Source organism: Suricata suricatta, chromosome 8 (assembly GCF_006229205.1).
Source record: "Suricata suricatta isolate VVHF042 chromosome 8, meerkat_22Aug2017_6uvM2_HiC, whole genome shotgun sequence".
NCBI classification, from domain to species: Eukaryota; Metazoa; Chordata; class Mammalia; order Carnivora; family Herpestidae; genus Suricata; species Suricata suricatta.
Window position 1 is genome coordinate 3,122,044 of NC_043707.1, and position 12,025 is coordinate 3,134,068.

General features: G+C 46.6%; 1 protein-coding gene and 1 non-coding gene across 2 annotated transcripts in view; both read right to left on the minus strand.

The window, feature by feature from the left end:
• The window catches only part of ADCY9 (adenylate cyclase 9), a 116,919-nt gene extending 105,142 nt beyond the window's left edge, over positions 1-11,777 (minus strand). Inside the window, exon 1 of the mRNA XM_029947248.1 lies at positions 10,045-11,777. Coding sequence (XP_029803108.1) covers positions 10,045-11,737 — 1,693 coding nt within the window. The 5' untranslated portion in view covers positions 11,738-11,777. The remainder of the gene's footprint in view (positions 1-10,044) is intronic.
• On the minus strand, positions 7,681-7,845 carry LOC115300616. The gene has a single exon (XR_003912776.1). It is a non-coding gene; the product is annotated as a U1 spliceosomal RNA (small nuclear RNA).
• Positions 11,778-12,025: the final 248 nt, after the last annotated feature.

The window sequence follows — 12,025 nt, forward strand, 5'->3', positions numbered from 1 at the left end:
GGAATTCCTGGAGTTGGGCCTTCTGGAACCTTCCACAGCTGTGCTGGGGACTGGAGTTTGCCGGGCTAGGGGCACTCTTCAGTCTGCAAGCAGCCTACCTTTTGGTTTAGGATTCCTTTATCTCTACTTATGCACATTCACAGGCCCCTGTCCTATAGTGGGAGGATACAGTACAAAGAAACGCTGCACTGGTATATAATTCTCAAGTTTAAGAATACAAATTAAAGCTTGCAAAGAGCCTGAGGCAGCATGAACCATTTCTTCTGCAGTGCTGTGTCTTCATATAAACACGTATATACTATTAATTATCTTTTCCAAAAAAAAGGAAAGGGAAAACGTTAGCTCAATCTCTCAGAATAAAGCTTTAAGACAGACAGAATTAATGAGATTTCAATACCTATAATTTCTCTACTCCTTAAAAATGTCACTAAATGTGGAAGAAAACTATCAAAGACTACTGAGTCATATGAAAAGGACTCAGAGGCAACTTGAAGGGGCTCCCATGGGCCCAAGATGGGACAATTTGAGCATCAAAAATAATGACTCTGTAACAGAGTGAAATATATTGAAAAAGCTACAACCTAAGAATTTATAGGGATTCTTGAAATAAGCCATTAGTCACCTTTGGAAGATGTTAAAAAACCAATGCAGCCTGAAAACTCCATCATAGGAAAGAAGGAAGCAAATAAAATATAAACCTGTAAACACACACAGTTCCCATGACCCAGAGAGTCCGCGGTGGTCGGGATAACAACGTACGTGGTTACACTGAAAACTGGGAAGGCCACAGAAAGGTACAGTTGTTTTTCTGCTGTTGCTCCTGCTAAGAAAATTGTCCCCACTTTCACCAGCTAACGTGTCTAATCTCTGGCGAGCCTCACCAGGTGCCCAGTACCTTTCTCGACATCATCATCTCTGTCACTGCTCACCACGACCCCACAAGGGGGGCACTAGTGTTTTCCAATATAGCTCTCTGGGTCACGACACTGGCTCCACCTCTGAGCAGCTCGTCCCCGCTGTGTGGCTGTCCCAGGCTACTTAATCCCTCTGTGCTCCGGCCCCCTCCCCGACACAACGGAAATGTAAGTGTCCTGACTTCCCAGCCCTATTTGTAATGTGATAAGTAAGTCCAGTGTGTATTTGCTCAGGTGATAATTTGATTAATGTCTACTTTCCCTTTTAGGCTGTGTGCCCCAAGAGAGCAAAGGGCTCTATGTGCAGAAACTGCTCCGGGAACTCATTTGATATTTACTGAATAACTGCATGAGTTTATAGTAGAATATGGGAGAGCTAAATAACTTCTGGTTCAAACTTCAACCAGTATCTCCAGAGTCACACCCCTGAAGATTTCCCCATAATTCCTCAACTATCAAGGGCCACATCATCTTAAAGCCCCTAAGCTCTGGGGACCCGAAGCAACCCAAGAACAATACTGCCGGAACTCCCTGGGGCTTTCAGTGAAGAAGCCGCCAGACTTGGCAGCTGCAGTTTAACGAGGGCAAGCTATCAGGGTTTTGTATTTTGGACACTTGCCCTTTTGAATTCAAGAAACTGACACAATCCCAGTCCCCCGTGTGTTTTGGGTTTCAGTACCAAATTATACAAGATGTGCACCAAACAGAGCACAAGAAAAAAGAAACACCCTTGAGTACAGAACAAAATGTGATGCGCTGGGCAGAGGAGTCGGTTATTATTTCCCGAACGGCTGTTGCGTGACTGTGTCGGAGTCACTACGCTAACAAGTGCTTTCCTTTCATTTTCCCAATAATCCTCGGACGGAGGTACTAGCATTCCTGCAAATTGGAGAGTCCCTACAAAGCCTGCCCAAGGCTCCTCAGTTCAGAAATCACAAAACTGAGTGTTGAATGCATATATGTCCGAAACCAAACTCTAGGCAATCACCCGGTCAACTGTACTGCCAAAGGGTAAGCAAGCCCTGCAAAAAAAGCTTAAAGAAAGAAACCAAAGTTGATGGCCTTCATCGTGAGCCCTAAACACCAGCAACAAAAATTCGGCAGAGTCACAGGATTTTTTTGAGAAAAACAAGAAGGTCTGCACTAAAGTCACTCAGTCCTCTCACAATAAACGTGCCACGTCCACCACAATCCCAGCATGAGCGGCTTCGAGCGCATGGGAGCGCGTGTCTGGGCAGCATGTGCAAAGCCCTCAGGTTTCCTACCTTACAGCTTAGGGAAGCAGTTCCCAAAGTGTTTCCGCAGAGCCCCGAGGGTCTCTGAAACCTCTGGCAAGGCACCTGTGGGATCAAAACTATTCCCGTAACAAAACTGGCACGTCATTTGCCTTTTTCAGTGTTGGCACTGGCACCAAAGCAATCGTGGGTAACACCGCTGGGACTCAAGGCAGTGGCACCAGACCGTGCACGGGGCCAACGCGCTCGCACAAGGAGAAAAACACAGTCGCTTTCACCTAAAAAGGTCCTTTGATGATGCAGTAAAAATGCCTAAATGTGTTAAATCACAACACTGCGTGACTGATAAAACAGGAAGCGTGGCCACAGCACACACCCAAGTGCAACGGCATCGAGACGAGCACCCTGCAGCTATCTGGGCTGCTTTTTGGATGGAACGTCATTTCTACTTGACCTACAAACTGTGGTCACTCAAACTCAAGTATCTGGTAGACTGTTCCCGAAAAACGAACAAAATGAGTCTGTCGCTTCAAGGAAAACAACTGACAGTGTTTGCTTCTGGTGATAAAATTCAAACTTTCAAGTGAAAACAAGGACTAGAAAGCTCTTCTCTGCCATTGGGAAGTCACCACCTGCCCATATTTAAAGACTTTGCTTAAAGCCAACATTTGGAAGATCTGTATAACTCAAGAAACCAGTATTTTCTAAATGACCATTGCGTTATGTTACAAAATCATACGTAGGTAAAGATTCATTCAAAAACAAGTAGGGTCTCAGGGCACCTGGCTGGCTCAGTCCGTACAGCGTGTGACTCCATCTCGGGGTCGTGAGTTCAAGCCCCACATTGGGCGTGGAGCCTACTTAAAAAAAAAAACTGACTAACAGGATTTCAGATTCTATTTTGTAACTAACCTTTAAGAAACTACCACTAACTGGGTGTTGGTGAAGCATCTAAGAAAAAGATCCATAATTACCTGAAAAGACTATTAAAATGTTCCTCCATTACCCAAGTAGGTGTCTGTGAAGTCAGACTTTCTATGCATTCTCCAACATACTGCAAATTAATGTTACAGTAGTTAAGAAAATCCAGCTGACACACTTAAAAATGGTTAAACTGGTAAATGTTTAACAAGTTGTTTTTTTTTTTTAAGCCAGCACTTTCTTATTAATCTGGACATTAAGGAGACTGGCAAAAATCTAAGACTGTACCACTCTTCTCACCAAATTTCTCTGATTTTGAAAATACAGTGAAATTGTTCAACCACTAAAATGTATGCCTGAAAGTAAAAAAAAAAAAAAACACAGTAGGTTAACTACACTGAAATTTAAAATAAATTTTTTAAAAATAGTTATATTTTTGAACATGTAATTTTTTTTTAAGTTTGCTTTTTTGAGAGACAGAGAAAGCACGAGAGATAGTCATTATGCACTATGCTAGCAAGTACTTTCCTTGAATCGGCTCAAAGGGCTGAGAGAGAAGAGAGGGAAACTCCCAAGCAGGCTCCCCACAGTCAGTGCACAGAGCACGACGCGACACTTGAACTCACAAAACCATGAGAACATGCACGACCTAAGTCAAAATCAAGAGTCGAATGCTTAACCCACTGAGCCACCCAGGTACCTTGAACATCTAACTACTTTTATTAAAATGTTATTTATATTAACAAGTGATGGGTATGATGGATTATTATTTTGAAGTGAATTAAGGAAAGATTCTCTTAAACATGTTTCAATTTCTAATATGATAAATATCGATAAGGACACCAACAAGGGCTCTTTAGTTTCTCCAGTGATTTCTAGGGGTAGGGAGGGGTCCTGGACCAGGAAGTGTAAGGACCAAACCAGGGCTGACAGAGGGGCTCGTAAGTTGGTTTCATCTGATTCTGATCACCCCTGTCCCAGAATCCACCCCTCGCAAAGCTGTCCCTGTCCCTCACTCCCTTTCTGGCTCTGCTGCAGCCACTATCAGCACCAGTCTTTGGAGGATTGACCTTCCAGCCTATTCTAAGGAACTAAGCCTCTCTCCCTACCTCAGCAGAGCATGCCGGCATTTTCTCACAAGTGCAATGCAGCACATGTTGGGGAAAACAATAAAAACCTGATTTATAACACCAACCAAATTTTACAAAATACAATTTTGCTAAAGCTGACCCAAGGTTGGCCAGAGCTTGGTTTGGCTGGTACAGTCTACGAGGGCATGAATAAGACTGACGAACGTCACGGCCTTATCCAGCCTTCCCAGGGGAAGACTATCCTTGCCCTTGCCCCATTCCTCTGTCTGTGGTAGCCCCAGAGAATCTGTGAGCCAGTCAGGTTCCCTCACCTCCGTCCTGCGTTAACATCTTAGCCTGGCCAGTCTAGAACTCACGTGGCAGTGCCCTTCCTGTTTGAAAAATTCTCATCTCCTTGTAAAATTCCCTCCAAGGATGCTAGTTCCTGCTGAGGAAGAAAGGTCTTTAGGTGTCTCCTATGCAAAGCACAAATGATGCCAAGAGTCACAAGGATGAGGAGCCTCTCAGTCTGGCTCTTGTCATGATCAGCAGCCTCTTACCGCCACCAGGAGAGGGAACCTGCAGAATTCTAATGATCAATGATCACTGTCTTATAAAAATCCCAACAGAAATACCAACACTGAACTCACCAACCAAAAGATGAAAATTCAGGCATATGCACACATGATAAGAAATTCACTGTTTTCTTTCACTGCTGTAATTATTCTTTCACAGCAAAATATACAAGTGACCTGGACCAGTAGGCAGAAACACAATCATTATTTGAACCAGGCTGGCTAGTAGAGAACTCTGAAATTTCTTCACTTTTGCTATTTGCTTATTTTTAAATTTCCCCTTTCATGTTAATTCTACCTCAAAAAATTACCCTCTTTCCTTCTTCATTCCACCTACAATTCAGCAAACCATATCCTTAACTTTCTTTGCCAAAGGCTAATTCTGCTCAAAAGCTGGTCCTCAGAATTAACAGCTGTGTGCTCCTTACTGGAAGGCACAAAAATTGGCCTGAAGGAGCCTGACTAAACTGTCACTTGGGGCTGCCTGAGTATCAACCACACAGATGTTTGTCACCTCCAATCCTGGCTGTCAAGCCAAATTTTCTGCTTCATCTTCTCTCTCTGCCCCTTGCTATCCATGAGCCTACATTTCAAGGTGCACAAGACAGCTCACTCTCGGGCGCAGGTGAGCAGAGCCCCTCTCGTTGATGTGACTTAGGAGGAGGCACTGAGCTGTCAGCGGCAGGCCAGCCCCACAAGTGGCGGCGGTGTGCGCTGAGGTGGAGACAGGCTGTCCAAGCTGTCAGGCAAAACAAGCAGTGCACCTGAGCAAGCCAACTGCACCTAAAACTGGCACCTGGCTCTGAACTGCCAGCTGGCAGAGAGCTAGGGGCCCAGACGGCCAGTTTGGGCAGCTGTGGGCAAAGGCTAAAGCAGATTGCCTCAGCACCACCCCCCAAAACCCATCAATTTGAGGAATGGCCCCAGCAGGAGGCCAGACTGGAACTCTTTTAAGTGTCACCTATTAGCACTTGGGGAAGGTCTTGGTCACTGGGGCCAGTGGGAAACAATCTGTCCCAACGCTCATCAGCAGATCTCTCCCCCAGTTGCTCCATGAGCCTCAAAAGTTGGCTTTGGGGGGGCAGTCTTGTTTTATTTCCGCATCTAATAATGTGATAGCTACCAGACACTCCCTTTGTAAAAACATGATCTGTCAATTTGGAAAACTGAGCACCCTGTTTTTATCTTCCTAATATGTAAGAAGGGAAAATTAAACATTTGTAAATATCTTCTGACAGTTTCACCTTCTGTATTCATGATTCTCTATCTATGACAGGAAAAAACAGTCCCAGACAATCCTCCTCTTTTCGGCCTGTGGCAGAACGGAACAGCCAGCACCCCTTCAGGCCCAGCGGTTTGTCCCAAATGGTGTGAAAGGACACATCTTCCCATCACTTTGTATCACACTATTTCTCGTTCTCTTTAATAATTATTATTTCTCACTTTTTGGATCATTTCCAAAATCCTATTCTTGTGCTGAAAATTCTTTCAACCTTCTCTCTCAGTGACTGGCCCCTCTATCTAAAATTATACACACACACACTCCATATCCTCCTTTTTGCTTTATATTTTCTCCTTAAAACTTAACACAAAGAAACTTTTTACTTATTTGCTTACTGTGTGACTACCCTGTTAGAACAGAAGCACCAGGAAGGCAGGCATTTTTGTCTGTTTTGTTTACGGTATATCCCCAACACCTGGAACTGTGCCCAGCAAAAAATAACTTATTTGTTGAATGAACGAGCCAGGGGTTCCTGGCCTGTTTCATATTCTGCAACTCAAGTTTTCATTCTCCATTCATACTACAGAAACTTCAAACGTCTCACTCATTTCTGACACCAAAGAGTCCCCAGGTCAACTGCTGAAACCTGAAAGGCCACCTCCCATTCACATAATCCGGCCTCTCATCCCCAATCATCTGTTTAAATCTGGCTCTCCGTCCTACCAAGTTCATCCTATTACTAAGCATTTCTGTTCCACTAACCTCCATTACCACTGTCGCTACCTAGGTTAACTTACTGAAACCACCCCCTCATCTCCCATCTCAGACACCTTCCAACCTACATTCTCTAGAACTGAAAGCGTAAACTTTCTAAACTTGCAAATTAGATGACCTAAGTCTCCTACCTAAAGCCTATCAGTGGCTCCCCGTTACCTACAGGATGAAATACACACTCCTTCCCACGGGACCCAAAGCCTTCCCTGTCCTAATGAACCACGTGCTTACAACTGCTCGAGCCACCGAGGAACACAGTCCTAGGCCTCTGCCCATGCGACTCCCACTCCACCGGGAGAGCCACCGCTCAGTCTCAAGTCCCGCCTCGGTCCGTGCACCTCCACACAGGGTTCCTGGCTCTCTGCGCATTCTGCGAGGCTTGGAACGGTGAGCTTGCGGAGGTCAGGAACTGCTGTGACTCCACGTGCGCATCCACAGCGTGGGACGCACAAGAGCACAGAGATCTCCGAGGGGCGGATATGCAGAAATAACCAAAGTCCACCCTTCCACAAACCCTTCCAGGCAAATTACAGAGCAGTAGCTACTTTTCACACTGCCAGGGCACTTTTGGAGGGCCCCTTTCACTGATGTTCATTTCTACAGAGTCCTCTATGGCGTATTCTTAACCCCAGTATCAGAAAAGGGGAGGACAGATAAAGGCTAATGTCCAACACTGTAGAGAAAATATCTGCCACAGACTGCAAGACAGTGAAAAGAAACTGTATTTTATTTTATTTTTAAAAAAAAATAGGAGAGGGGGCGCCTGGGTGGCTCAGTCGGTTAAGCCTCGACTTCGGCTCAGGTCAGATCTCACGTTCATGGGTTCGAGCCCCGCATCAGGCTCTGTGCTGACAGCTAGCTCAGAGCCTGGAGCCTGCTTCTGGTTCTGTGTCTCCTCCTTTCTCTGCCCCTCCCCCCCGCATGCTCTGTCTCTCTCTGTATAAAAAATAAATAAAAAATTAAAAAAAAAATAGGAGAGCATGAATGCAGTCCCCCACTACCACAAATTATGCCGTCGAGTTTCCCACATTTGGGGAGCTCGCAGGGGACGGCACATCCGGCGTGCGAGGGATAGGCCTCAGCCTGCGAACGCCACCTTCATGATCATGGTTATCTCCTCCGCCAGCTAAGTACGGACGTTTCAAATATATAACCTTAACTTCGTGTACAAAAAGGGTTTTCTACAAACTCCGGTATCTTCTCAATTTAGCCTGTCCGCACAGTGAAGAAGAACTCGGCAGCTTCAAAAAGAAGCAGGAAGTTGTCCAGACATCCTATATTACTGGAGTCCTGTCCACAAAGGTTTCCAAAAGGAGCTGAATAAAGCAAAATTCATAGTCTCAGGGAAAAAGTTAAAGGAGGGAATACCATAAGAAAGTATCAGTGTTGTAGCTAATTCTTCCATCTTTCCCTATCTCCCACCCAGGAGCAAAACTTTTCTCTATAAGTGTACAATGTATAAAAATTTCAAGAAAAAATTGATTTACCAAATGTACACTATTTGAAATTTAAAAATTCAAGAAACCCATTCTACCCTTTTTTGAGACCCCTGACTTATAAATTGAAAATAAAATTACCCATAAATTAAAAAAAACCAGTACTGCCAAAAAGTTAAAGACTTGGCAGCTTCCAGACATACTTAATGATGACATCTGTTTTTATTTCTGATAGTCAAGTAATACACTGTTCAAACGATCACTTACAAAACTGCTATCGTTTTCACAATGTCGTACAATACAATTCCATTCCCTGGAATCTGTCCCACAGCCCCAGAGGGCAGAGCCTGCAACACTCAGACCCTAAAGATGTCCAAGTGTCCAGCAGGGATTACATCCACACTGCACTCCACCGGCATCTTTAGACCCGGAGAGCAGGAATCCCTCTCCTATAGGGAAAGACAACGGCCGTAACAGAACGATGTCTCAGGTGAACTGCAAAGTGTAGGGTCTAATCTCATCAACGCAGCATTGAGAGCTCTCCAGACAGGAGGGAATGAGCAAGTGAAAATATTTCTCTAGTATACCAATAAATTCTTCAACTACTGGCAAAATTAATGTAATAAAGAAAAGTCAGAAAAATACAGCACTCTCACCAGATAACAAGGAAATGACATGGAGAACTCTAATCACAAACAGAGAAAGATAAACATGGGTTGAGCACACATGATGAGGTCAAGGCTGACAACCTATTCAGCCCCCCACACTCAGCCACTTACTGTCTCTGACTAACACTGTTACTTCTCCCACCTCTGATTTAAGCTGTTACATCTCCCAAGGACTCTTTCCTGGAGCTTTTCACTGTGTGATCCTGCAACGTGTGGGCGCCACAACACAAGAAGCTTTACAAACTTCGGCTTTTAAAAAAATCAATGTTATTTTCTCCACATACTTCGAAATACGCGTTCCCCCCAACCCTGAAGGTTTCAGGAAAACATAAGGACTGTATAAAAAAGGGAGGTGGACGTAGGGGTTAGTATTTTGAATCCTCACTTTTGGCCCCACTTGCTTATACATCACTTCCCAGGCATAAACAAAATTTTTGTCCTATGTGAAAATAATAAAAATTTTAAAAGCCCAGTAAAAATATCAAGAATAGCAGTAAGAGCTTAAGACAGAGACAAGGGACTAGATACAAATCCGAGGGGCTGGGTGGGGATTGGGAAGTTCTAAACACTACTCTGGGTGTATTTCTAAAATGCTGTGGTCTATATGGTAAGACGAATACCATGATCAAAATGAAAGTTGAAAGCTGAAAATACAATTTTTAAAGAAACTAAGGCAAAGGCAGTGTGCACTCGGGGGTATATAATTCCATCTAATTCTCAAGAGTCAGGCAGGACTAAACCAACTTCCTTATTCCGGGAAAGTGAGGCCTCGAGGCAAGAGAAAGGTTTTATTCCTCACATTTTTGGAAAAAGGCATAGAGACCTGTTTTGATGGGAGTTGGGGGCAATCAATGAACACAAAGACAATCTGTTAAAGCACTTCCAAGTTCGGCCTGCTGAAGGGCTCAGAGAGCCTCTTAGGTTCATCGGACCTGCACCCAGAGTTTCAGAAACAGTAACAGCTGACTGGCAGGATACGCATTTCCAAAGTTCTCCTTCCTCCTAAAGGTCTCATCTAGGTCAGCACTGTCACAGTGTGAGGAGACCTGTGGTATCCGACTCACCAGAGGGAAAGTCTCACCAGCCCTGAGATGCCCCCACGGTGAGGCGTCCTGAGACAACCGATCTGCCTCCAGATACTGACACTAGAAAAAGACTGCTTGGTTTGTATTTTCCCCAACACAAACAGGACTGGGGAGGGAGATGACGAGGCAAAGAAATGCACATACCTTTCAACTGATCGGCAACCACGCTCTGGCCGAGGCGTTCGGTCACTCTCCCGTCTTCCATTTCGTACCGATCATCTAGGTATTTTGCGGTGGCCTCGGAAATGTGAACCTTGCCGGCCACTCCCAGCTGCTCCATGAGATTGGCCAAGTTCACATCATTGGACCACACATCGAATTTGAACCTCCTCATGCCCAAAATGCCACACAATACAGTCCCCGTGTGCACCCCGACACGCATGTTCACCATCTCTTTCTTCTCCTGGCAGAACTGCTCGATGGCTCTGATCATGCCCAAGCCCATCTCGATGCAGCAGTAGGCATGGTCGGCCCGGGGCTCCGGACACCCTGCCACACAATAGTAGCAGTCTCCCAGGGTGCTGATTTTCTCACACTTGGTCTCTTCACACAACTGGTCAAAGCGACCGAACAGATCATTGAGGAGACCCACCAGGGCATGAGCAGATTTATTGGCACTCATCTTGGTGAAGCCCACGATATCTGCAAATAAAATACTGACTTCATCGATCTGCTGCATTTTAAAAGGGCGGAATGCTATAGGGGCCTTCTGTATGGAAGACTTCTTCTTCCTGTTCTTGGGGCTGGAGGTGGCGTGCCTTTTGACAGAATTCTCGCTCTCCTCATCCCCCTGTTTCATCAAGTCATCAGCTATGATTCTTGGCATCACAGAATGAATCATCCTCTCTTTCAGGGCTTTTTCCACTTCCAGATCCTTCCCATGCATAATTGACTGACCCACCTTGAGAAAGGTGCTCCTGGATCTCACCTGGGACATGATAAACAGGTGGATCCCAATGGCGTGAATGCAAACGTGGAGCAGGGCCCGGCTCAGCAGCTCCCAGTGTGGGTCCCCTGTTCCAGGTGGGGGAAAGCAGTCTTTGTCCCGGAAGTGATAGCCAAAGGTCTCAAAGAGAACAGAATAGGCCACTCCCAAACACAAGCTCAGGTACAAAGGTAAGTGCATGACGGTGTACAGCAAAAAGAGCACTTCGATGCACATGGAAAAGCTCCCCACTTGAGATAAGCAAGTGTCCGTGGGCTTGGCGGCGAGGGTGTGATTGGAGCTGTCAACACGTCCTGAGAGAGGCGTCAAAACCTGAAACTGGGCAGCCAGCGTCAGGGCGAACACCAGGAGGGTGAGAACCAGAGAGGTCCACACGTAATGCCGGGCATACACCTTGGTGAAGGTAAACAGAAAAAAGCCCACGCACACGACGAGGAAGCACAGAGCAGGGGCTACCATGACAATCAGTCTGGACCGCATGTGGACCCCAAAATAGATGCTCCACAGAAGGCAGGCGAAGCCGATGTAGAAGAGTGCATACCGGAAGCGGCGCTGGGTCTGTGGGAAGCAGCGCTCCATGCAAGCCTCCTCCAGGTTCACCGAGTCGAACTTGGGGTCCCACCAGCGGCCGGAGGCCCTCTCGAACAGCTGGGGCAGCTTCTTCTGCCTGCGCAGGCGGCCTCCAGCGCCCACTCTCCGCGGGACGCCCCCCGAGTCCCCAGAGCTGCTACAGCTGGAGGAGATGCTGTACTTGCAGTGCTTGGGGTGGCTGTTGGAGGACAGCTGCTTGGGGTTGATTTTGACCCTCACACTGTTGCTGTCTCCGCTGGAGTCACAACTCACCTCCGTGCTGTGGTGCTGCAGCAGCTGCTGGTGGGGCGGGGAAGCCATGTTGCCGAGCGCGCAGGACCTTCCCGGCCGGGGTCACCGGTGCCTGTCAGCGAGACAACCAGAGTTACACCGGCATTTATCCCTACGCAGGTACACACTCCCCCGAAGGCCACGAGCTCCGCCAGTGTCCTCGGTGGTGGCCCCGGTGGTCTCCTCGGAGAGGCACCATATGCTCACAAAAACTGCGGCTAACGTCTAACCGGGGCTTGCACCGTCCCGCCCCGAGGCCGCCCCGCAGCATTCGGGGCGGACCTGGCAGCCCCGGGCCGGCGTGCCGGCGGCACCCCC